We start from the raw sequence: 26,203 nt of genomic DNA, 5'->3' as shown, positions 1-26,203 counted from the left end.
ATAGACTAGTGCCAAAAAATGTGCATATATACATAGTAAATCTATTTGAGAAAACAAAGTTTTCAATATCACTCGTTAGAAGATGACATGTCTATTCATGTTATTAATTTCCCACATTTTCATCCAGGGGCCAGAAACCAGCGTGTCGAATCCCTTCTCTGGTTTATCCTCCTACAGAAGAGAGCTGTAATCAATGCCTTAAACCGTTACTTAACGGATTTCATCTACAACTATTTACTCGAATATCCTCTAACGTTATCTATTCGGATATCCTCTACCGTTACTTACTCTGATAACCTCTGCCGTTACTAACTCTGATAACCTCAACCGTTAATTCCTAGGATATCCTTTAACATTACCTACTCTGATATCCTCTATCGTTACTTACTCGGCTATCCTCTAACGTTACCTACATAGATATCCTCTACCATTACTTACTCAGCTATCCTCTGTTATCTTCACGGATATCCTCTACCGTTACTTACTCGGATATCCTCTACCGTTACTTACTCAGATAACCTCTACCGTTACTTACTCGGAGATCCTCCACAGCTTTCAGCTGGACTTCCGTTCTGTCTACTGCCTCAAAGGTCGCCTAGTCAATCACGTGGTTAGGCTCTTTTTCTGTCCGGAAAACAATGTGGTTTTTCAGACCATGGAACGCAGGAGGCTTGTTTGCATCTTGCCATCTGAGATCCATGGACAATCGAATCTTGTTCGTTACATTGGGCAAGCTAAAATATACAATAATCACAAAATAATAATAGAAAATTTAAAGAAGTCTTATCCTCTGATGCCAAAGATGCTGATATTTTTACCTCTGATGGGGTATGACATTGCTGAATAGAACCATTCCCCCGTATGGAACATTTACTACTTGAATGTCCTTCTCTAAGTCCACATCTACATGTACATAAGTAAACAAAATACAAACTTTGAAGATTTTTGAGTTTAGTCATACTTTTTGAGTTCTAAGTTGCAAGGTACTGATATATAAGATTCAGCACATCGCGGTGTATAAGGGTTGTTAAAAGTTCTACCGAGGGTATTCTTCATTTCGCTCTCGTCCAGCATGATGTACCAGGTTCCCTGCCAGCAGCAGGTGTGGTCAGCAGTGCGCCCTGTCTTCTGTCCGCGACGTGCAAACTTGTCAAAAAGCATCAAATGTGTTTACAAACCCGACTGTACAGTGAACATACACTTGATATACAAACCGGTCAAATAAAAATATTGTCATTAAACCAACCGTATAATACCACTTAAATTTTTTAAATAATACAATTGTTTTGATCAAAACTTTTTACAAATCTCTGGCAAAATATGATGCTTTAATGATACTATATATCAAGTGATTTATTTTTGTATGTGGAGTATACCTGTAGGCCACCATTCTGCTTATTTGCATCCACAAACGGTATCCAAGCCGTGGGTATCAGCTGCCGGTACGCATCCTTGTCGAAGTAACCGTTATCTAAATCAAACACACACGGGGTCAATGGACAAACGAACTTGTATATGGGCATCGACTACATCTGTATTTTGACATGTGATTAGATTTGCATTGCATTTATTGAGATGGGTAGAACATAAAATTTCAATTCCCTTCGTTGCCTCTCAAGACAGCGAATCGGTGGTTTGCTTTAAAATCTCCTATTAAAGAAAGTGTAATAAATTACTTAACCTTTTTATGTTATCTTTGCGAGTTTTCCTCACGATAAAGAACAAATTATCTATTTAGCTACATTGTACCTTTGTGCCACGGCACAACGATGTGCTCTTACTTAAAGTATTTGACCATGAATCCTTGAAAGGTGTGAGGAATCAATTGATTATTTTGTGTGGGGGGTTTACCTAGCGTAGTTTGCGTGGTTACCTTGGTGCCACGGCACGACGGTGGGTTCGTGGTTCGGAAGCTTGGACCGGATGTTGTACACACAGTTGCCTGCAATGTTTGGTCCTATCAGCTGTTTAACTACGTTCAACAGGCGCTCATTCGTCCAAATGTCCTTCATTGCCTTATTAAAAAAACATCTTTTTGTCAGAAGAAAATTGAGGAAGTGTACCAAAAAAACCCACAAAATTCCATTCATTGTTAGTTGCAAATTTCCTAAACGATTCAATCGCTTTCACACTACTTTTGAACTACGATCTATGATTTTTTTTCCCATTTTTTCTGCCAACTGTTTTTGTTATTCCTTTATAGTAAGCTTTTATTCTTTCAAATATGAGTCGGCATCAACTATTTCTTTCTTTCGACAAAAACTGTGAAAATTACCGATCATATTGCCTAGTACAAAATATAATCGAAATGATTATGGGTACAATGGCTGTAGAAAATTTGGAAAACTCGATCGTATATCAAGTCGTTTTGGTATCAGCAAAAAATCAACTGGTCGAGGTGTGAAAAAAAATGAATCTAGAACTGCATTTTTCTCAGAGAAGTTGTAGAAAAAACTAGAAATCAATATAGTTGGTTAGAACATGCACATTCTGTCAGACAGTTTTTAGACACTCAATAAAAGGCATGAATCAATTTCAACACAGGGGTCATAAAAGAATGAGATAATGTTTTCTGAATATATTACAAATAAGTATATATGTGCTAAAGTAAGTACAATATTTTGGGTTTTTGGGGCAATAGTGCAGACATAACGTAAAATCTAAATAATGCTAAAGAATAAAAAGAAGTCATGGTCTATATTCTTCTTAACATGTTTATGGGCTGCGGTTAACCGCGACTACTTACTACATGTAGTACTAGTATTGTTTTCAAGGGCGTTGAACATTTTTTAATAAGAATTCTGAAAAGAATACACTCTTTGATCCTTCAACCAGGCAGTCAAATTTGAAGGCGTCTTATATGAGCTCCCGCCCGATTAAGGTTCATATTAAAACTTGACATTATTGCTGTTACCTCACAGTGACTGATTTTCTTTGTTTAAAATACAACTTTCCACGTAAATTTGTCTTAACAGATTGTATTAAGGAGTTCGCATGGTTTCCATGGAGATAACCTGTATTGTTTCTATTAATCAACCTAGTGATGGTTTGTGGCAATACAAATCAAGCACACTAATGCTGCTCAGACCTTTTAGTTTAATAATGAATAGACCAGTAGATATAATGAATAGACCAGTATATATAATATATAGAGCAGCATATATAATAGACAGGCCAGTGTATATAATAGAACAATTTGAGATGTGCACAGTTCATCGTTAGAAACATAATTACTGTGATCCAAATAAGCATTTACGGGTAAAAACTTTACAGTTTTCGTGATTGATTCAGATTTAACACGCCTCTCATTTACTATTTTGTTTTTATTCTAAATGTGGATTTTCATCTCTAATGATAACTTCTACGATTTGCTGTTTTACCAAGGTGGTATAGGATGGCGCTGCTACATTTAAATTGTACATGTGCCATTTGAAATTTCATCAACAGTGGAAATTCGTTTCATTAATACTTTATACATTGCTTTAGAGGCAGCAAGAGATCTGAATTACCTGGGGAAGTACTTGGTTTTTTATCACCAAGATGGCTGCTCCTGGCCACTCTTTGTCAATTTTCTGCAGTCGTTCGTGGAAAGGATCGCAGTCTTCGTACAAACCTTGATAATTAAAACAGATAGTTTATCCATAAACATCTCCAACTGTTTTGCTAGGTGTAAATGCTCGATTGGTTTTCGCGGAGACTTGATGTGTAAATCCATTTTGGTTATTTCTTAATATTTGCGAATACCCGATAACAATCTTGCGGATACTATCCGGATATCTATGGATAATCGATGGGTATACATGTAAGTTGACTTTAACTCCAGATAATTCAGGAATACCTATGATTTGTCACTTATACAATTGTGCATGCACAATTACTGCAAATTTAATGAAACTATGTATTTTAAGCTTCTTACAGATATTTTGGTAACTCTTGGATAATTTCGGATACAAAATATATTTTAACAGTCACCTTAAGATTTCTATAAAAAATGTGGATTTTACAGAACATCTTTTGATATTTACAACACATCTGCAGATAATTTCTGGATATTTACGGATGGATACAATTCATTTGTGGCTAAATTCTGGATATTGACGGATGATTATATTTGTACCTACTGGATATTTGCGGATAGCAATACATTAGTGGATACTTACTTGATAACCTTTACGGACGCTTACAATTCGTTCGTGTATAAATGCATTGACTAGATAATTACAAGCATCTGCTTACAATACATTTACGGATACAAACTGGATATCAACGGATGCTTACAATATTTTGTCGGATTCTTACGGGATATTAAGGCTTACTATTGTAGATTTGCGGATACTTACTGGATATTTTGCCGGTGTAATGAAGAATAATGACCCCCGTAGAATAATGACCGGGGGTCATTTTTCTACGTAGAATTATGACCCCCCGGTCATTATTCTACGCAGAAAAATGACCCCCCGGTCATTATTTTACGTAGAAAAATGACCCCTTTGCCTGAAGAATAAGTGTCATTTTCATAAAAATGAACACACTCCACATGAAGAAAAGTGACCCCTGTAGAATAATGACCCCCTTGTAGATTAAAGTTGTTCAGTATATTTTTTTATTATTTGTGAAATAGTCTTTACACTATTGTTATTTTTACTGCTGCAGTTTACAGAAAGTAACAGAAACTAGAGACGAGCTCGTTGCAAGCAACGATTAGGTTTTCCGTCGTAGCTGCGTCATACTTGTGACGTATTACAAAAAATTGATAGCTGACCATAGTACAATATTAGATGTGTAAACACTGAGAAACAAAGTATTATATATCTGTGACCGCGTAGATTTTACGGTGATAGAGAATTCGTCTGGATCTGCATCGGTCGTGTGCAGTACGAACCGGGTGAGGGAATGTTGGCGTAAAGTGTATTAGGTATAAGGTTGTGGCGCGCTGTGGGCCGTAAGCTAAAACGAAGGGTAGGTTTGCCGTATTCCCGAAGGTCCACCAGTATACAGTTCCAGAGAAATAAACAGGCAATTGATGCAAGATTCCACATTATTGGACGAGACTCAACGATGGCAACATTATAACAAATTAACAGACAGACATGTTACAAACAATTCGGATATGGCCAGTAGTGGTCTCCGGACTCAAGACTCTGAGAGAGTCGGACGTGGCCGGGGCTGGCCGCCATATTCCAGACTGCGCATTGCCAATTGTACATAACTATTTATAAGAATCTTAACAGTGAGTATAAATTGACAGGTAATGATATAAGTAAGCCGAGTGGAAGGTTTACAGATATAAAAAATTAAATAAACTCAGTGAGTCTTTGATGTCCAAGAAATGAAAATCTGATAATTGCACAATGTTGTTTTAAGAGATTAACAGTCCTTGAGACATGACACTCTGTCTCTTTGAAATCACATATAAAGTCTGAAAAGTGTCAATCACTAAATAAAGAAGTAACTTTGTAAGATATAAACTGTTAGAAAAAATTACGAATTTTACAAGTAAAGTCAAAAAAATTTTTTATAATTGAACAGTGCATTTTGCACGATGATACTACATGTTTATAAGCAAATATAGATCTTAACACGTTGTCTCTAGTTTGATTCGCCGCATTTTATTCACAGAGTGGGACTGTGGTTATGCCCGGTACGAAGGTAAAAAGACCATTGGCAAACGTTTTACACCCATTTTTATCGAACGCAAGCGCCAATGAATCTCTTAGTATATATAGGGAGATCCTGGAAATTTTACAAGGGGTTTTGAAGAATAATTTTGTATTTTGAGGAGTGGGAACATGCGCGGATCAGAAAATTTTTCCGGGGTGGGGGTTGGAAAGTCAGACGGTTATTTGAGTTTGCCAAGGGATGTCCGAGGCATATTTGTTAAGTTTATAATGTACACGTAATTGAAAGAAATTTCGCTGGGGGGGGGGGGGGTCTGGAACCCTTCCCCTTCTAGATCCGCGCACGGAGAAGACCGATGCCGGTAATTTTACTATAATTTTAACCATTTTTATTTAAATATTCATGTTCAAAATTATCAGAGAACCAATATAACCTTTCAAAGCAGTTAAAACTTAAGATACGAACCATTTAGTCTCGGTGAGTATTGCGTCCGCGTACGAAATTAAGAGCAAATTTTCAAGAAATTCGGATGGACGATCTGTGTCTTAGGTCGTCCATCCGATTCTTTTCCTGACTAAAAGCTACAGACCTGCAGTTAGAGATTGTCAAACTCTTGTTGATTATGTCAATTTGTTTGTCTCAAAGAATCATTTTTTAAATCAATAAAGTTTTACCTTTAAAAAAAGAAAGAAATCGGGCACAATTTTCAATGTTAGCATTTTACAATTTTATGGTCTAATAAAATTTCAGGAAACAACTCTTCATTGCTTTATCCGAAATATTGCATGAAAAAAAAATTACATCGCATTTTTTAAATTACAAAAGGATATTCAAAATGAACTTGGATTAACAGCTAACAAACAGGCATAAAGAGAGACTGAGAACCAATTTCTTCTCTAATTCTTTACATCAAAAGAAATTCAAAAATAAATCAAAATATATTTTTTCTTTGTATGCGTTAATGAAAATGTAGATCAGCAAGGGGTTCTTTGTCGTGCAAGCACCTACTTACATATATAATGTAACAGATTGTTACACGGGTCTACAACGATGACAAATATCGAAAAGGCAATATTGTGGGTGAAGGATGAATGTGTAGTTTGTTTTTTAAGTTTATTTTTGATACATGTACATGTAATTATATTTATCTGGATCGGTTATGTGCACGTAGCATCGTTTTTGAAAGTAGGGGGCGGGGGGCAAACTCATCCAACAAATCTTGACAAGCAAAAAAATGAAAAATTTTTTAAAAGAATTTTCCAAAATTTTCAAAATTTCACTCATAATATCAAGATTTTCATTCCATTTTTTTTTACATGCTACAAAAAAGGGGGGAGGGGCAACTCCATGATAATTCAATTTTTTATGTAAATTTTAAAAAAATAGTTGCTGCGAGAAAAAGTGGGGAGAGGACATCTTTAATGTCATATAACATGTGAAACTGATTTCATTCCACCCACAAGCTTGAAATAATGAAATAATTTTAATGAAAACAATATAAATAGACGTCATGAAACCCATATCAAACGACATATTACTACTTGATTCTGCGCGTCTTTTTAATGAATTTATAAACAGCGGCAAATTCTAAAATGTATTTTTAAAGGTAATGTTAGCTGCAAGTCTGTAGACCTTGTATGAAAAATTTCGGATGGTAGTCAATTTTTCCGGGATACAGACCGAGCGGTACATATGCAGTTAAGGTAACTAAGAATGATTCCAATAAAATACTTTGTTGAGTAATGCAAGCAATACTTATATTTGTTTAAAATATAACACCCAAATACTTCGTCTTACATTCGCTATTTGTAGAACAAGCAGAACCAGTATCAGTCTGACCGGCCTCACCATATACATTGTTGGAATTTAATTGTCCTAGCATTGCATTGCTCTGCATGTACACAATTTCTTATAAAAATTAAACACTTAAAGTGTTCATCTTTATGGCTACACATAACGTACACACGTGATTCAAAATAACCAACACGGAAAACGGTAAAGAATTCAGTCATTGATTCTACATTTTATAGAACTTGTAAAAAAACACATTGCGGGTCTGAATGTTTGTTGATATGTCAATCTATCAATATACAGCTTGTTAATTATTTTCGATTGCTAAGACTACAGCGTATTTGATGAACATTGAACAACATTTTTTCCATGCCTCTTTTTTCCATGGAAGATAGCGAATGTATACACGTATAAAGCATTTATAAAATTTATTAATTACCTCTTTAGAATTGTGTATGGAATAAATAATTTATAAGTTACTGCTGAAGGTTGTTTGGTATTTTCGTTTGTAGATGTTTTGCAAGTAAAGAACCTGAAACGCGGGGCAAGTCATAATTAATATCCCTGATAACCGTAACTTAAAACTAGCGGCTTTGGATTCAAATATTATCGTATACGAATATTAAGTTCACTTTTTAAAATCATCTCCACGATGATAATTATATTATATCCATCGCAAATCAGTATTTTTTTTTTTTTGCTTTAAAAGAATTGTTCTATCGGGAGCAATCCCGCGTTCGTTTAAATTGCCAGCGTACAATTGTCATGTCAGTAATACACATTGTGCTTTATAAGACGGCCGTGTATACGTATTGTAGAAAAGTTGAGTTTAATTACCATGCATTGGAACCATTTTATTAACACATCTCCCAGTACTGAAACAATTCAAAATGTCTCTTCTACAGTAACACAGGGGGCGACGCGTTAAACGTGTACGTCCAGCTCTACAAGCACATGCACTATCGTCAAGGCGACGGCCTGAATACAGCTAGCGACTCTCCTATCGATCGGTTACCTGAGTCTCGTAATGCATCTAAATATAGACAGGGGCACAGTTATGAAACAAACAACAAAAATAAGGTCAAAGAGGTTCATCTATATGAAATGAAAATGTACATATGAATAGAAACATTTGGGAATTTTATGTGGAATTATTTTTGCGCACTACATGTATCAGTTAGTGCATTACAAGAAGCCCTTTCATAACCTCATAAACGTGCGCACCCCCACAAAAATGGACCGAACTGACAACAATTGTTTCTGCAAATACTGACTATAAATTACGAAAACATTAAATTGACTACTATAGAAGGATTCAAAATTAATTTCTTTACAACTTTGCTTCAATAATGCATTAGAAATTTTTATTCCTTTTTAAGTTATTGACAAGAAACTTTGGACGCCTCTAACTCCCTAATTATAAGGGCCAGCCCTTTTTTCGGCATACCGAATGAAAGGTCTGAGTAAGACCAAGAACTTTTAAAATACATGTTATAACAAATTTTTATCAGGTAGAAAACTAACACGGAAAATACGCGAATTTTTTTGATTTTTTTTCTTACCTTTGTTTCAACATCTATACCACCCCTTTTATTTGCATTTAAATAATAAATAAAATATATCTCGCACAAATTCAATGTATTAGCTTCCAAACCAGCCCATCTTTGAGACTCTGCAAGTCATCGTTAAAGCTAAACCCCCTGGACAAAAGAAGTCGTTAAATTTTACTAAAAGGGGAATAACTCAAAACCGGATAGGGATTTTTCTCAACTAAAATAGGCAACGACAACATCACGCGGCATGTTATCAGTCCTGAAAATTTCAAAACAATCGGTGAACAAACGAGCGAGATATTAAGGATCAAAGTTGGCGTCTAGAAGAAAAAAAAAAATAATAAGAAATTTGAAAATTTTTCCGAATAATAGTAAGGTTTTCCGCTCCCAGCGGAAAACCTTAATTATAATTCATATTCAAATAAACTTAAAGTGAAAGAAGGGGTATGTCTTAGAAAATAAAAATCCTTCCGTTATAACAAGATATTGACGTATTGCATCGGGGTATGGTTGTCATCTTAACAATTACATTTACATATATCTATGGTGTTCCGATAGGGCCACTTCGACCTAAGTTGCAAAGGCGATAGTGCGAAGGCGAATGAGCAAAAGTGCGAAGATGCGACGACGAAGCGCGAAGATGTGATGCCTAAAGTGCGAAGGTTCGAAGGCGAAGGAGCGATTCTACTATCGCTCCTTCCCAACTTTGCACTCTGGCCTTCGCATCTTCGCACTTTCGCCTTCGCCTTTAATTTTTTGATTGCATTCAGTCTCGGTCGATTACATAGAATTTAATACAGGTACGAATGTTTATAAATATTTGAATGTGTACATGTAACATATATGTTTACCAGTGCTGGCTATGCCTAATCATTATCTACTCCACACACAATTTAATGTCCGCCATAATGTGTACATTTGCACTTCTAGACTCCTGTCACTTACCAGCCGTCTGTTTACCGTGGACCAATCACAGTAACATTCTAATTTCATTATGCGACACTTTTTGCTCATGCATGGATCTAGAGGGGGAGAGGGGATCCGCCCCCGGAAAATTCAATATTAATAAATTTACGCAGTAAAACGGGATAGGAGTCCGGACCCTATCCTGCTTGATAATTTAATTTTATTAATTTTATAAAAAAAAAATCCAAAATATGCCTCGGAACCCTTTAAACGATGGAGAGCTCCGCAATTATAAAACATAGGTAATAACATATTACAAAGCTCACCGAGACGAGGCATCACCTTTATGAGGCATCACTTTTATGAGACCACCTGTATCATATTATATGAAAACCATCCTTTATGATCATGGATATTCATGGATTCTGTTTTGACACAATATCGTATATCATCTGTTAAAAAATGGTATGATAATCATATGTTCATATGTTAATCAATACAATAATACAAAATTAAAATTGCATCCTATCATACTTACAATATATATCATATAATACCATAAAATACCTTAACAATTTGTGAGATATATCAAGCATTGAATCATTATTTTTTGAAAGATGTGGTCTCATAACTGCAACGGTATGTGCATACAAATTGTATAACGCGCGCTAGCGCGTTATGAAATTTTGTTTGCACTCATCGTTTCAAATAATGAATCAATGCTTGTATTTACGTTTTTTAAACATGTATTTCCTTCCCGCAAATATGATTTTTTTTTAAAAAGCTCTGTCTTATTCAACGAGTAGTGCGAAATTGACGGAATGGCCACTGGAACAGCCGAAATATGCTGACAAAAATAGTGCACAGCGTTTTAAATTCTAATAACACAATTTTATTTTTCTTTCTGTAATTTAATGAATTTACTCTTGGTAAACTAAGAAATTAATCAATTGAATTCATTTAACTGTCAAAATATATTTACATCAATGAAATATTTATCAGCGTAAATATGATATCAGGTAGTTATCCTATTTGAAGTCGCGAGAAGATTCAGTTCTTGTTCTTCGAGAAATACTGAAGGAATACTAAATGTATTCATACGCACCAGATTTGGTGATCGGGTCTTCTGTTTTGTGCGTAAATATCACTCAAATCAACAAATGCAATTTAATAGAGGGAAAGAAAGTGAATGTAAATATTAAAGCATGGTATTGTATTCTAAGATAGAATATAATTTGATACAACATTGTATCATATCAAATGATACAATATCATGGGATAAAGTAAAATATTATAAAATACAAGCATATTATATACATTGTATCATATTTGATTAATTTCAGCACTAAAATGCAACTTTACGGGATAAGTATGGCTTATTCTATCTTCTTAATATTCATTTTAACAAAAACAAGTTTCTAATATTTAACACATTCATTTTAGGTCTTCGACATTCAGAATGTAAACAAAATATTTGTTTACATAGCAAAGAATTGTAAGCTCAGTAAATCGCTGATAACTTAACGAATGGCACTCGAATTTTGGCTGCCTATCAAAATTGCCTTAATGAAGTATTGTATACATTAAAAACGGAAAATTAATTTTTGACCAAAATCGTGACCATGCCCCTTTAAAAAGAATAACATACGTAATTTGACATATGTACAGAAAAAAATACTAGCTAGTTAATTTTTTTTTAAATATTTGTACATGTAAATTGTACTAACTATCTCGAATCACTCAGATATCCCCTAAACATTAGTTTTCATTTTAATATTGTCAAAGAAAATTGAGAGGGAAGTTAAGAAATACAAGTATAGATAAAAAAAACCATATATAGATCTTATAAATTATTGTTGTTAAAAGAAATATCTTCTCAAGGGAATTCAATGCATTTCTATCTCTTACATTAGGATTTGAGCCAAACCATTTGTTTTGCTTGTCGTTTGTTTTAAATTTAATCTTTATTTTTGTTTTGATAATTTTATACGCATGTTTCACATATTTTTCCATTTCTCTTACATTGAATATATGATCAAGAATTACTGAATCCTCAAACTTTGAAAAACATTATTGTATCTTTCATTATCAAAAAAATTCCTTTTAATTCGAGTGACTTTTTCCAGGTGTGTTATTCTACCTTAACAAGGAGAGTGACATCTTAGTTTAAGAAATCGTGTTCATTCCTTTAAACTTTTTACAATTAAATAAGATGAATTCAACATATGACGAAAGTAATAATGAATAATCAACTCTTGTACTTTTCAGGTGAACATAGGTATACTCTATACCTGTGCCCCTTAGAGGACCCCTTAATTATCTAATTGTCTAATCTTCTACTCTCACATATACGTGTATCATTAATTTTGTTTTCACAAATATCATAACATGCATTTCTTGCCGGCCCCTCCATTATAAAAAAGATAAGAAGGTCATTTGATGAAAATCAAAACCGTCACACAAATTTACCTTATTTTAAGATTATTTCAAGGAGACGGACAATCGTTTGAAAATTAATTCCAGGGGTTTGTCACAATTTAAAAAAAAACGTCGGATGAAACTTAGTTACAAATATGTTTTACTACTTCTTTTTAAAAAAAATTAAATAACACTAATTTTTCTGTATTTTTGGGGATACAATGCATGTACATGCAATGGGCCCCACTTCTATAACTGAAAAGTAAATATAACTAGATGCAATCTCGTTGCGAGCAACGAATAGGTCTTCCAGACGAATTTTAAAACCCTAAACTCTAAACTACAAAAGTTGTCATTAAACACTTCGTTGCATTTGCAATTGCAAAGCGGAAAACCATAATAAAAAAAGAAAAAAACGTGTTCCTCTCTTGATACTCTGACATTTCAAATAAAACATGAAAATAACAAAAAAAGAGACATTTCAACGATATATCCGAGATATCTCAACATAAGAAACGCAATAATCATCTCGATGATTTACCATGAGATTTTAATCCTGGGTAGAATTTTTGAAAAAAAAATTAAAATATATACTATCATTAATTAGAAAGTTTTAAAAAATACAATTTTGTTTGGTTCCGGTGACGACTGGACATGCCGGATAAATCATTGATACCTTTGCTGCACATCTACATGTTTAGGTCTATCATATAGCAAATCTTGGTTACTCAATCAGTTTCCGTTATTGAGTCTTGCACAGTCAAAATCAGAAAAAATTCTTAAAATATCTGAGATACCTCAGTAGAAAAAAGCAATACTCATGTATTTACCATTTACACTAATGCGCTGAAAAAAAAAGTCTGGAAAATTCTTTCGAAAATTATAAAAGCAAAAAGTACAATTTTGCTTGCTTCTGGTTACGACCAGAACTGACAGACAAGTTATTGATGCGTATTCTGCACATATTCATAAAAAGGTCTATCTTAAAGCAAAAATTGGTTGCTCAATCACTTACTGTTTTTGATATATCGCGCGTACAAAATCAGAAAAGAAATATATCAAATAGATATCTGAAATATCTCAAATGAGGATAACGTATATTTCATTAGAAAGGATCTAAAATAGATAGAATTTTTCATTAAAAAAGCCGATTTTTGATGTCACCTTCGGCGACAACTGAAGTGATGGACTAATAACTGATACAATGTATCTATTCTGCACATTTACATGTTAAGGTCTATTTTTATAGCAATGATTGGTTGTTCAGTCACTAGACTTTATTGAGATCTCGCGCGGACAAACTCAGAAAATTAACATCTCAATAAGATCTGAAATATCTCAACAGAAGAAATGCACTTTTCAAGTATTTGCCATTTCAACACTGTGTAATATTTTGAAAACAATCTGGAAAATTCTATTGAAAATTACAATAATAGAACATAGAATTGTGTTTGGTACCCGGGACGACTGGATTTTACAGATAAAAATACATAAACAACGTCGCAGGCGTGCGGGGACTGTCCTTACTTAACGCTCTATATACGTTGTCTTCGGAAACAAATATCGTTTTGCACTAAAATTTTCAGATCTAAAGAAATATATGTAAATATAATACACTTCGAAATTTTGTCATTACAGCGAGTTTTCATGATTTTATTGCAACTGTGACACTACTTTTGGAGCAACCCTCGTATCAATCCCACAGTGTTGTGTATTTGGTGATCTGAAAAGTGTAAGTGTCTCCGAATGTTATTCATGTCTCATTTAACGTTAAGCTCGAATGATGAAGAGATTATTTGACTGATAATTTTTTTTTCCTTTGATCACTAGCTCCGATCAAAGAATGTCATTTTCAGTGTGAAGTCTCCAAATTTAAATTAATGTCTCATTTAACGTTAAAGCTATACACGCTATAATTTGCGTCAATTTTGAATAAAGGGGAAAATGTATGTGTTTGATAACTAATAAAAGTTACCTTTATTCTGTTAATTATAATGCTCAATTCGATCACGTAACAAATATATCAAATATTAAACAATAAAAAATATTTATTTTCCTGCCAGGAAAGTAATGCCTCCTCGTGAATATCAATCTATCACGTGATATCGACAGCTAAATTTAGCCTATCATACCAAAAGTGGTGAAGGGTCAACATCTTCAGTAAAGCATAAATTTGTCCGATATACGAGTACAAACAAAAGAAAAAAATACAAGCCTGTGAGTAGATATGAATACTTCCTTTAAAAAAATGACGTAGACCTGTGTTTTTCCCCTATGTGCTATTTATAGATCCTATAAGTGTTAATGCAGAAGTAAGGGTATCGTGAATGGCAAGGGTATTTTACTCATTATACATGTATGTATTTCAAATTAACAACTGTTAAGCATATTAAAAATCAAGTTGGATATTTAATTAGGCAAACAATAACGACCACCTAGTTCTCCGCGGACATGCGCAATGAGGTCGGTTTGCTCTTCCTTCATCAATATTCATAAAAAGGTATATTTTCCTGGCAGGAAAATAAACAATTAAAAATCTATATCTTTGTAACGAGATGGAATTCACCCTTGTAATTTACAGATTAAGGATAACTTTTATAAGTAGACAAACACATGCGTTTTCACTGTCATTCAAAATTGACGCAAATTATAGCGTGTATAGCTTTAAGCTCGAATGATGTAGAGATTATTTGACTGATAAATTTTTTTTTTCTTTGATCACTAGCTCTGATCAAAGAATGTCATAATTTTTCTCCACCTTTCCCTTTAAACTAAATCATTCTTTAATATTTCATGTAAAGAAATGCATCTAATTTTTTGAGGCTTTAAAATGTGAAGTAGTAAAACAAATTAAAATGGTGCCTTAATGGCGCTCAGACAGCAATCTGAAGATAATTGCCAGACAGTTTACAAATATATTTCTGCACCAAAACGCTTTGTATCATAGCAATTTTATCACAAATAATATACCTTCTATCTTTTTTGAAACCTTAAGAGAGAGAGAGAGAGAGAGAGAGAGAGAGAGAGAGAGATTATAACTTAACAAATTATCAGACTTTTAATCCTTTTTTAAACACCTTACCTTCAGTCAGTCAAAAGATGCTTTTTAATTTAAGTACATTGTACATGTTTCATCTAATTAATTTCTTTTGTCTTTACACGCCCTTATAGTTACCACAGTTACGTATACACTACTAAGTATATTGTGAATGTATACCCTCTGTCCAGGTAATGCACATGTGCGACCTTTTAGTAATTACCTAAAACAATGATGGACTCTACCTAAAGACGTATGAATTGTTAGTATATTATCAAACGTTCCTGATCTATTGAAAATTAAACAAAGCACGAGAAAAAAAGACAATATTGTTTGTGCAGAACACCACAGTGGAGCCTTTTTTCTCTCTCAGATTAGGGGTTTATTCTGATTAGGTAAGGTGTGAATGCCTGCAGGGCTTCATTTACCCGTGTGTACGTGTCGTGAAATCCTCCGCTAATCCGTATACACCGAAAGAGATTTAAAAACAACGGGACTACGTGTAAATAGTGTGTTCAAATTATTGTAAAAATACTCATGTTTTTATTTTTTTTTACTCCGATTCGCAAACAATTTGTCAAAATCTAATCCGCTATCAATATTTAATATTCCACAAAATAATTTAGTGATACGGCTATACTGTGATGTACCATTCGCTAATGGCCGAGTGGTTTATATAAACAAAGACATATTTTAGATACATGTAAATGCACATGAGCAAAAAGAATAATAACTCTGAGATAAATTGCAATAAGTGACTACGGGTAGGACCTTTTCTTATAGGGGAAAGCGGGACCTTAAATGCTAACATTAAAGGTCCGGCCGGACCATTTTACGGACCGGACCTTAAAATATACGACACCGGACGCCGACGCCGGGGGTATAGCATATGCTCCCATTGACTTTGTCTCGGTGAGCTAAAAGGCGAAAGCGCGAAGATTCGAAGGCGAGAGTGCGCTCGAAGTTGCAAAGGCGAAGAAGCGATAGTAGTATCACTTCTTCGCCTTCGCAACTTAGCACTTTCGTCTTCGCATGTTCGCGCTTCGCCGTTGCATCTTCTATATTCTTCATATTGTTCATGAATTATACTTGCATTGAGGATTTCCACAATACAAACTGCTGGGTTTACAAGTTCATCACCCAGAATTAATGATGAAACCAAAATTATGAAAAGTTTACTCCACTGTTAGGCATTATAACCAAGCTGTAGTTAGTAGGCACTGACAGCAGCCATTACGCCAGTAGAGGTTAACAGCCAATAAGGAAAATCGTCAAAGTACTGAGAGGACTCGTACAGAAAGTATATTTTACTTTATCCTCGGCATACTTTAGTAAGTTGAGTTAATATCAAGATGATTAATGCATCAATAGTTTGTATGAGCATTGGTAACTTTGGATACAATAAAGATCGTGTGATCAAAATCAAGCGGGATATAAACCCCTAACATGGGCCTTAACCTGTTATCAACGCTTTTAGAAACAACTACTTTTATTGTAAATAAAAACATTTTTGGGAACAAATTTTGTAATTATTCATGGTACGTATGTGTCAACTTTATATCTCTTTGTAAATCAAGCTGGCATTATAAATGTATAATAAGCAGATGTACGCATGCAGGGGGTATATCTATTAACACCCCATGGTCAAGTTACCCAGGTTGTTTGATAGTCTGTAATTTGCATTTGCGCACAACAGGGTCACCGAGTGTTAGGTGTCAAGTATGTTTTCACCATAGCTCAATTAACACGTCTAGCATTCGAATATCTTTATTTAATTATTGTCGTAATATATCATGTCAGATGTGAATATTATCTCATTACTATTTTTTCTGTTCTGGCTGCTGGACGCAAGAAATTTTCATGAACTTTGTTTAACCCACCCACCCACATTCCTTTAAACATACGATATAGTATGTAAGATTTTTTCCCCATATTTTCATATGAACACTGTTTATTTGTGAGGTGGCGGTTTTTAACCCCACCTTTGCAAAATTATTGTCATTTATTCAATGATTTTTTATTATTTACTCTGTTGTTTTCATTTTAAAACAATACAAATGTAATTCATTGAATAAACGACCTTTAATGCAATAACTTGTTTAATTTTCTTTGCAAATAAACTTGGACTCATTGGATTATGATAATGTACAGGTTTTTCTGGTGTATGGTGGATTTCCTTTACTGGAAAAATGTGGTTGTCAAAAAATCTTTTCTTATCATAATCGATCAGTGTTTATTATCTATTAAGATTTACTATAGTCATGTACTCTTCACAAATTTGCTCTAAAAGAATAAAGTCTATTCATGATCACAAAACAACATTACAACAAATGTTTAGAATATTGATGTTCTTGTATTACGTAGAAGAAAACAAAACTAACGCAGAATGACTTTTGTTAAAAATCACTTTCCCCAAGAAATGTAAATAAGAAGTATTCATATTCCTGCGTTACCTGCCCCCTTAGTCTTTTTCCATAAAGATATATACATGTATCATTCTTCGATTGACAATTCATTCATCAATGAATATTATATCATTAGAACAATTATTCTTTCATGATTATTGTTCGTTTATTATCACACAATATCCTCATTGAATATGAATTTTTCTTTATTTGCGTCATTTTCCGCCGTATGTCGACGAGAGAAGTAACGTAACTGTTAACAATCAATTTGTGGCAATGTCAGAGTGTTTTGCGTGTGCTTGCTACGGATATGAAAAACTATATATACAGCGATTTATTTACAAGTTCGGTGTTTATAACTTTAAGATAAGTTAAACAGAGTGAAAATTAAGCAATTTCAAAGTCATATCTTGGATACGGGGTAACCAATTTCTATTCATGTTTACAGGTGAGGGGGTCATTTTTTTATGGGGGTCATTTTTCTTCATGTTTAACATGAAGAAAAATAACCCCTGGGTCTTTTTTCTTCAGAAAAATCCAGTTATTCTTCAGCTAGGGGGGTCATTATTCTACGTAGAAAAATGACCCCCGGTCATTATTCTACGGGGGTCATTATTCTTCATTACACCGGCTTTGTAGAGACGCTGAGCTACATCATCGACAAGTTTTTCTAAAGCTTTCTTACAGGGTTCCAGCTCACTGGGGGAGAAGAAATCCTTCACAACGACATATCCCTAAAGAAACATATGGGAATTAAATTCAATTGATATTGATAAAGTGTGTCAACAAATGTTGTCTATTACTCGACTTTTTTCGAATAAAAAAGCAATACTCGAATATGCTTGCTTTCTAGAAGTATGCTATTCAAATATATTTTATTATGTTTATAAATAATGAATAAACTTCGAATTCGTTTTGCTGAATCAAAACAAAAATGTTCCCATAAAGTTGAAAACACGTGCATAAAAGACCCTTTTTCAACTTTATGGGAACAATTTTGTTTTAATTCAATTCCGTGCAAACCCTTTTTCCTAGTACTTATGAACTTTCGACAAACAAGGTCCCATATGCAATATCAATCTGTTTTATAAAAGAATTAATACAGTTAATTAAACAGACGTTTTAGAAAACAACCACAACAACTCAAAATAAAACACTTTCAATAGCTTACAGTTCGAGAAAACTGAAGCCGTATAATAATCCCATATTTAATCAGAGTGCAAATCTCTACTGGGGCGAAACAACCTGTTACCTTTTGAAGGTCTCCCTATCACTGGCACTTGTTTGTGTGTGTAAAATAAAATGAACCTGGTCCTTATTAAAGCGTATTTGTATACAGCTATTATGGTGAAAATATGCACGGTAAATCAACGATATTTTCTATGCATGTGAAGAGATAAAACAACACGAATCATAAAAAATATTATATAATTCTGTGAAACGGTGATGAAAATCAAGATACGATAAAGTCTTGTATTTAAAGACATACATGTACCATTTTACTGGTCGTATATTGATAACATCGATAGCGTTTCTTACCTCTTCAAAAAAGCGGCGGATGTCCTCCTCTGGAAGCTGACCTGGTTTTTTCTCCTTGGGCTGAGGGGGCATGGCCGACAGGTTGAAAACCCCCGGGAAAGCTTCGTCAGAGTGTCCAGGGTAGGGGCCAGGCATGGTGGGTGATTGTTTACGAGATGACCCGGTTATGAATATCGGTGGCAATCAAACCTTGGACCTCAGGTCGTGAGTGGAAGGTGGCCAATATATAAAGTGCGGTTTTTTATCTACAGTATACGATGGCTGCTACATTATGGGGCGCCGTTTTAATATTGTTGAGGTATTTTCTGATATCAGAAAATATAATTCTTGATATCAGAAAATACAATCCATTTTAATATTTAAAAAATCGATTTCGTGATATAAAAATAACACATTTTCTGACCAGAAAACCATTTTCTGATATCAGAAAACCATTTTCTGATATCAAGAGTTATATTTTTGATATCAGAAAATACAAATGTTTTTTTTTTATATCAAAAAATGATTTTCTGATATCAAGAATTCATTTTTTATATAAAAAATCAACTTTAATTCTTGATATCAAAAAATCTTTTTTGTGATATCGGAAAATCATTTCTTAATATCACGAATTCGAATTTATGATATCAAGAAATGATTTTCTGATTTCACAAAGTAGATTTCTTGATATCAAGAATTATTTTTGATATCAACAATTCGAATTATTGATATCAACTATTTATTTTTTGATTTCATAAAATACCTCAAAATATTACAATCTCGCTTCATAATATATAGGGCATGTACTATAAGATGAACAAGCATGCAAGTCAGATCCTCAAAATATACACTTAGCTCTGAACAAATATTACTTTTTCGGTTATATATATGATCGATAGTCAATCTCATGTAATCCTTGAAGAATTTGTATTGGAGGCCATCTCTGTCACTACATTTGTTTAAGCCTTAGATTTGGTTAAACACACAATTTAATGCTGCCCTGGCTATGCGGGGAATTATTACATTTTAATCATAATTTAATCATTATGCTTGATGTGAGTTTTATATTTTATATAAAGAATTGTTTTATTGTTTGAAAATGATTTTGTTGCCTAATTCCATGAAATAAATAAACTTCAAGTTGACATAACACAGTTTATTGTCATCATAGACTAGTGCCAAAAATGTGCATATATACATAGTAAATCTATTTGAGAAAACAAAGTTTTCAATATCACTCGTTAGAAGATGACATGTCTATTTATGTTATTAATTTCCCACATTTTCATCCAGGGGCCAGAAACCAGCGTGTCGAATCCCTTCTCTGGTTTATCCTCCTACAAAAGAGAGCCGTAATCAATGCCTTAAACCGTTACTTAACGGATTTCATCTACAACTATTCACTCGAATATCCTCTAACGTTATCTATTCGGATATCCTCTACCGTTACTTACTCTGATAACCTCTGCCGTTACTAACTCTGATAACCTCAACCGTTAATTCCTCGGATATCCTTTAACATTACATACTCTGATATCCTCTATCGTTACTTACTCGGCTATCCTCTAACGTTACCTACATAGATATCCTCTACCATTACTTACTCAGCTATCCTCTGTTATCTTCACGGATATCCTCTACCGTTACTTACTCGGATATCCTCTACCGTTACTTACTCGGAGATCCTCCACAGCTTTCAGCTGGACTTCCGTTCTGTCTACTGCCTCAAAGGTCGCCCAGTCAATCACGTGGTTAGGCTCTTTTTCTGTCCGGAAAACAATGTGGTTTTTCAGACCATGGAACGCAGGAGGCTTGTTTGCATCTTGCCATCTGAGATCCATGGACCATCGAATCTTGTTCGTTACATTGGGCAAGCTAAAATATACAATAATCATAAAATAATAATAGAAAATTTAAAGAAGTCTTATCCTCTGATGCCAAAGATGCTGATATTTTTACCTCTGATGGGGTATGACATTGCTGAATAGAACCATTCCCCCGTATGGAACATCTACTACTTGAATGTCCTTCTCTAAGTCCACATCTACATGTACATAAGTAAACAAAATACAAACTTTGAAGATTTTTTAGTTTAGTCATACTTTTTGAGTTCTAAGTTGCAAGGTACTGATATATAAGATTCAGCACATCGCGGTGTATAAGGGTTGTTAAAAGTCCTACCGAGGGTATTCTTCATTTCGCTCTCGTCCAGCATGATGTACCAGGTTCCCTGCCAGCAGCAGGTGTGGTCAGCAGTGCGCCCTGTCTTCTGTCCGCGACGTGCAATCTTGTCAAAAAGCATCAAATGTGTTTACAAACCCGACTGTACAGTGAACATACACTTGATATACAAACCGGTCAAATAAAAATATTGTCATTAAACCAACCGTATAATACCACTTAAATTTTTTAAATAATACAATTGTTTTGATCAAAACTTTTTACAAATCTCTGGCAAAATATGATGCTTTAATGATACTATATATCAAGTGATTTATTTTTGTATATGGAGTATACCTGTAGGCCACCATTCTGCTTATTTGCATCCACAAACGGTATCCAAGCCGTGGGTATCAGCTGCCGGTACGCATCCTTGTCGAAGTAACCGTTATCTAAATCAAACACACACGGGGTCAATGGACAAACGAACTTGTATATGGGCATCGACTACATCTGTATTTTGACATGTGATTAGATTTGCATTGCATTTATTGAGATGGGTAGAACATAAAATTTCAATTCCCTTCGTTGCCACTCAAGACAGCGAATCGGTGGTTTGCTTTAAAAACTCCTATTAAAGAAAGTGTAATAAATTACTTAACCTTTTTATGTTATCTTTGCGAGTTTTCCTCACGATAAAGAACAAATTATCTATTTAGCTACATTGTACCTTTGTGCCACGGCACAACGATGTGCTCTTACTTAAAGTATTTGACCATGAATCCTAGAAAGGTGTGAGGAATCAATAGATTATTTTGTGTGTGTGGGTTTCATGCGTAGTTTGCGTGGTTACCTTGGTGCCACGGCACGACAGTGGGTTCGTGGTTCGGAAGCTTGGACCGGATGTTGTACACACAGTTGCCTGCAATGTTTGGTCCTATCAGTTGTTCAACTACGTTCAACAGGCGTTCATTCGTCCAAATGTCCTTCATTGCCTTATTAAAAAAAACATCTTTTTGTCAGAAGAAAATTGAGGAAGTGTACCAAAAAAAACCAAAAAATTCCATTCATTGTTATTTGCAAATATCCTAAACGATTCAATCGCTTTCGCACTACTTTTGTACTACGATCTATGATTTTTTTTCATTTTTCTGCCAACTGTTTTTTGTCATTCCTTTACATTAAGCTTTTATTCTTTCAAATATGAGTCGGCATCAACTTTTTTTTTCTTTCGACAAAAACTGTGAAAATTACCGATCATATTGCCTAGTATGAAATATGATCGAAATGATTATGGGTACAATGGCTGTACAAAATTTGGAAAACTCGTATATCAAGTCGTTTTGGTATCAGCAAAAAATCAACTGGTCGCGGTGTGAAAAAAAAATGAATCTAGAACTGCATTTTTCTCAGAGAAGTTGTAGAAAAAAATAGAAATCAATATCGTTGGTGAGAACATGCACATTTTGTCAGAGATGATTTATAAAACAGTTTCAGACACTCAATGAAAGACATGAATCAATTTCAAACACAGGGGTCATAAAAGAATGAGATAATGTTTTCTGAAAATATCACAAATAAGAATATATGTGCTAAAGTAAGTACAATATTTTGGGTTTTGGGGCAATAGTGCAGACATAACGTAAAATCAAAATAATGCCAAAGAATAAAAAGAAATCATGGTCTATATTCTACTTAACATGTTTATGGGCTGCGGTTAACCGCGACTACTTACTAGTATTGTTTTCAAGGGCGTTGAAAAATTTTAATAAGAATTCTGAAAAGAATACACTCTTTGATCCTTCAACCAGGTAGTCAAATTTGAGGGCGTCTTATATGAGCTCTCGCCCGATTAAGGTTCATATTAAAACTTGACGTAATTGCTGTTACCTCAAAGTGACTGATTTTCTTTATTTAAAATACAACTTTCCACGTAAATTTGTCTAAACAGATTGTATTAAGGAGTTCGCATGGTTTCCATGGAGATAACCTGTACTGGTTCTATGAATCAACCTAGTGATGGTTTGTGGCAATACAAATCAAGCATCCTAATGCTGCTCAGACCTTTTAGTTTAATAATGAATAGACCAGTAGATATAATGAATAGACCAGTATATATAATGGATATACCAGTATATATAATATATAGAGCAGCATACATAATAGACAGACCAGTATATAATAGAACAATTTGAGATGTGCACAGTTCATCGTTAGAAATATAATTACTATGATCCAAAGAAGCATTTACGGGTAAAAACTTTGCAGTTTTCTTCATTGATTCAGATTTAACACACCTCTCATTTACCATTTTGTTTTTATTCTAAATGTGGATTGATAACTTCTACGATTTGCTGTTTTACCAAGGTGGTATAGGATGGCGCTGCTACATTTAAATTGTACACGTGCCATTTGGAATTTCATCAACAGTGGAAATTCGTTTCATTAATAGTTGTACATTGCTTTAGAGGCAGCAAGAGATCTGAATTACCTGGGGAAGTACTTGGTTTTTTATCACCAAGATGGCTGCTCCTGGCCACTCTTTGTCAATTTTCTGCAGTCGTTCGTGGAAAGGATCGCAGTCTTCGTACAAACCTTGATAATTAAAACAGATAGTTTATCCATAAACATCTCCAACTGTTTTGCTAGGTGTAAATGCTCGATTGGTTTTCGCGGAGACCCGATGTGTAGATCCATTTTGGTTATTTCTTAATATTTGCGAATACCCGATAACAATCTTGCGGATACTATCCGGATATCTATGGATAATCGATGGGTATACATGTAAGTTGACTTTTACTCCAGATAATTCAGGAATACCTATGATTTGTCACTTATACAATTGTACATGCACAATTACTGCAAATTTACTGAAACTATGTATTTTAAGCTTCTTGCAGATATTTTGGTAACTCGTGGATAATTTCGGATACAAAATGTATTTTAATAGTCACCTTAAGATTTCTATAAAAAATGTGGATTTTACAGAACATCTTTTGATCTTTACAACACATCTGCAGATAATTTCTGGATATTTACGGATGGATACAATTCATTTGTGGCTAAATTCTGGATATTGACGGATGATTATATTTGTACCTACTGGATATTTGCGGATAGCAATACATTAGTGGATACTTACTTGAAAAACTTTACGGACGCTTACAATTCGTTCGTGTATAAATGCATTGACTAGATAACTACAAGCATCTGCTTACAATACATTTACGGATACATACTGGATATCAACGGATGCTTACAATATTTTGTCGGATTCTTACGGGATATTAATGCTTACTATTATAGATTTGCGGATACTTACTGGATATTTTGCCGGCTTTGTAGAGACGCTGAGCTACATCATCGACAAGTTTTTCTAAAGCTTTCTTACAGGGTTCCAGTTCACTAGGGGAGAAGAAATCCTTCAAAACGACATATCCCTAAAGAAACATATGGGAATTAAATTCAATTGATATTGATAAAGTGTGTCAACAAATGTTGTCTATTACTCGACTTTTTTCGAATAAAAAAGCAATACTCGAATATGCTTGCTTTCTAGAAGTATGCTATTCAAATATATTTTATTATGTTTATAAATAATGAATAAACTTCGAATTCGTTTTGCTGAATCAAAACAACAAGGTTCCCATAAAGTTGAAAACACGTGCATTAAAGACCCTTTTTCAACTTTATGGGAACATTTTTGTTTTAATTCAATTCCGTGCAAACCCTTTTTCCTAGTACTTATGAACTTTCGACAAACAAGGTCCCATATGCAATATCAATCTGTTTTATAAAAGAATTAATACAGTTAATTAAACAGACGATTTAGAAAGCAACCACAACAACTCAAAATAAAACACTTTCAATAGCTTACAGTTCGAGAAAACTGAAGCAGTATAATAATCCCATATTGAATCAGGGCAAATCTCTACTGGGGCGAAACAACCTGTAACCTTTTGAAGGTCTCCCTATCACTGTCTGGCACTTGTTTGTGTGTGTAAAATAAAATGAACTTCAACTTGCGTATTTGTATACAGCTATTATGGTGAAAATGTGCACGGTAAATCAACGATATTTTCTATGCATGTGAAGAGATAAAACAACACGAAACATAAAAAATTATATAATTCTGTGAAACTTTGATGAAAATCAAAATACGATAAAGTCATGTATTAAGACATACATGTACCATTTTACTGGTCGTATAATGATAACATCGATAGCATTTCTTACCTCTTCAAAAAAGCGTCGGATGTCCTCCTCTGGAAGCTGACCTGGTTTTTTCTCCTTGGGCTGAGGGGGCATGGCCGACAGGTTGAAAACCCCCGGGAAAGCTTCGTCAGAGTGTCCAGGGTAGGGGCCAGGCATGGTGGGTGATTGTTTACGAGATGACCCGGTTATGAATATCGGTGGCAATCAAACCTTGGACCTCTTGTCGTGAGTGGAAGGCGGCCAATATATAAAGTGCGTTTTTTTATCTACAGTATACGATGGCTGCTACATTATGGGGCGCCGTTTTAATATTGTTGAGGTATATTCTGATATAAAATGATATTTTGATATCAGAAATTCGAATTCTTGATATCAGAAAATACAATCCATTTTTATATTAAAAAAATCGATTTCGTGATATAAAAATAACACATTTTCTGATATCAGAAAATCATTTTCTGATATCAAGAATTATTTTTTTGATATCAGAAAATACAAATTTTTTTTTATATCAAAAAATGTTTTTTGATATTAATAATTCGATTTTTTGATATCAAAAAAATTATTTTCTGATATCAAGA

The 26,203-nt window shown here is 34.1% G+C and overlaps 2 protein-coding genes across 2 annotated transcripts; both read right to left on the bottom strand.

Moving 5' to 3' along the window:
• Positions 1-10: 10 nt before the first annotated feature.
• LOC117692714 (uncharacterized) lies at positions 11-19,531 on the bottom strand. Its single transcript, XM_034481418.2, has 10 exons — positions 19,269-19,531; positions 18,361-18,463; positions 4,341-4,355; positions 3,510-3,613; positions 1,874-2,015; positions 1,377-1,471; positions 1,041-1,146; positions 819-903; positions 536-734; positions 11-171 (listed from the first exon to the last, which is right to left on the bottom strand). Exons 1-9 carry the CDS (start codon positions 19,401-19,403, stop codon positions 596-598), a joined length of 924 nt encoding a protein of 307 aa, XP_034337309.2. The 5' UTR covers positions 19,404-19,531; the 3' UTR covers positions 11-171; positions 536-595.
• Positions 19,532-20,388: 857 nt separating this feature from the next.
• On the bottom strand, positions 20,389-25,916 carry LOC136273534 (uncharacterized). Its single transcript, XM_066078092.1, has 9 exons — positions 25,644-25,916; positions 24,730-24,847; positions 23,899-24,002; positions 22,261-22,402; positions 21,765-21,859; positions 21,429-21,534; positions 21,207-21,291; positions 20,924-21,122; positions 20,389-20,584 (listed from the first exon to the last, which is right to left on the bottom strand). The coding sequence occupies exons 1-9, from the start codon at positions 25,776-25,778 to the stop codon at positions 20,489-20,491; spliced, it is 1,080 nt and encodes a 359-aa protein (XP_065934164.1). The 5' UTR covers positions 25,779-25,916; the 3' UTR covers positions 20,389-20,488.
• Between the last annotated feature and the right edge of the window lie 287 nt (positions 25,917-26,203).

This window comes from Magallana gigas, chromosome 3 (genome assembly GCF_963853765.1).
Source record: "Magallana gigas chromosome 3, xbMagGiga1.1, whole genome shotgun sequence".
In the NCBI taxonomy this organism is placed as follows: Eukaryota; Metazoa; Mollusca; class Bivalvia; order Ostreida; family Ostreidae; genus Magallana; species Magallana gigas.
The sequence above is the reverse complement of the archived record's forward strand: the minus strand, read 5'-3'. Positions and strand labels throughout refer to the sequence as shown.

Excerpts from the sequence above, each read along its gene's own strand:
- LOC117692714 (XM_034481418.2), bottom strand. The coding sequence starts at position 19,403 with ATGCCTGGCCCCTACCCTGGACACTCTGACGAAGCTTTCCCGGGGGTT. Across the intron at positions 18,464-19,268 it reads TCCGCCGCTTTTTTGAAGAG|GGATATGTCGTTGTGAAGGA; the intron begins GTAAGAAACGCT and ends ATGTTTCTTTAG. Across the intron at positions 735-818 it reads AATGTCATACCCCATCAGAG|CTTGCCCAATGTAACGAACA; the intron begins GTAAAAATATCA and ends TGTATATTTTAG.
- LOC136273534 (XM_066078092.1), bottom strand. The coding sequence starts at position 25,778 with ATGCCTGGCCCCTACCCTGGACACTCTGACGAAGCTTTCCCGGGGGTT. Across the intron at positions 21,123-21,206 it reads AATGTCATACCCCATCAGAG|CTTGCCCAATGTAACGAACA; the intron begins GTAAAAATATCA and ends TGTATATTTTAG. Across the intron at positions 20,585-20,923 it reads AAGCTGTGGAGGATCTCCGA|GAGGATAAACCAGAGAAGGG; the intron begins GTAAGTAACGGT and ends TCTCTTTTGTAG.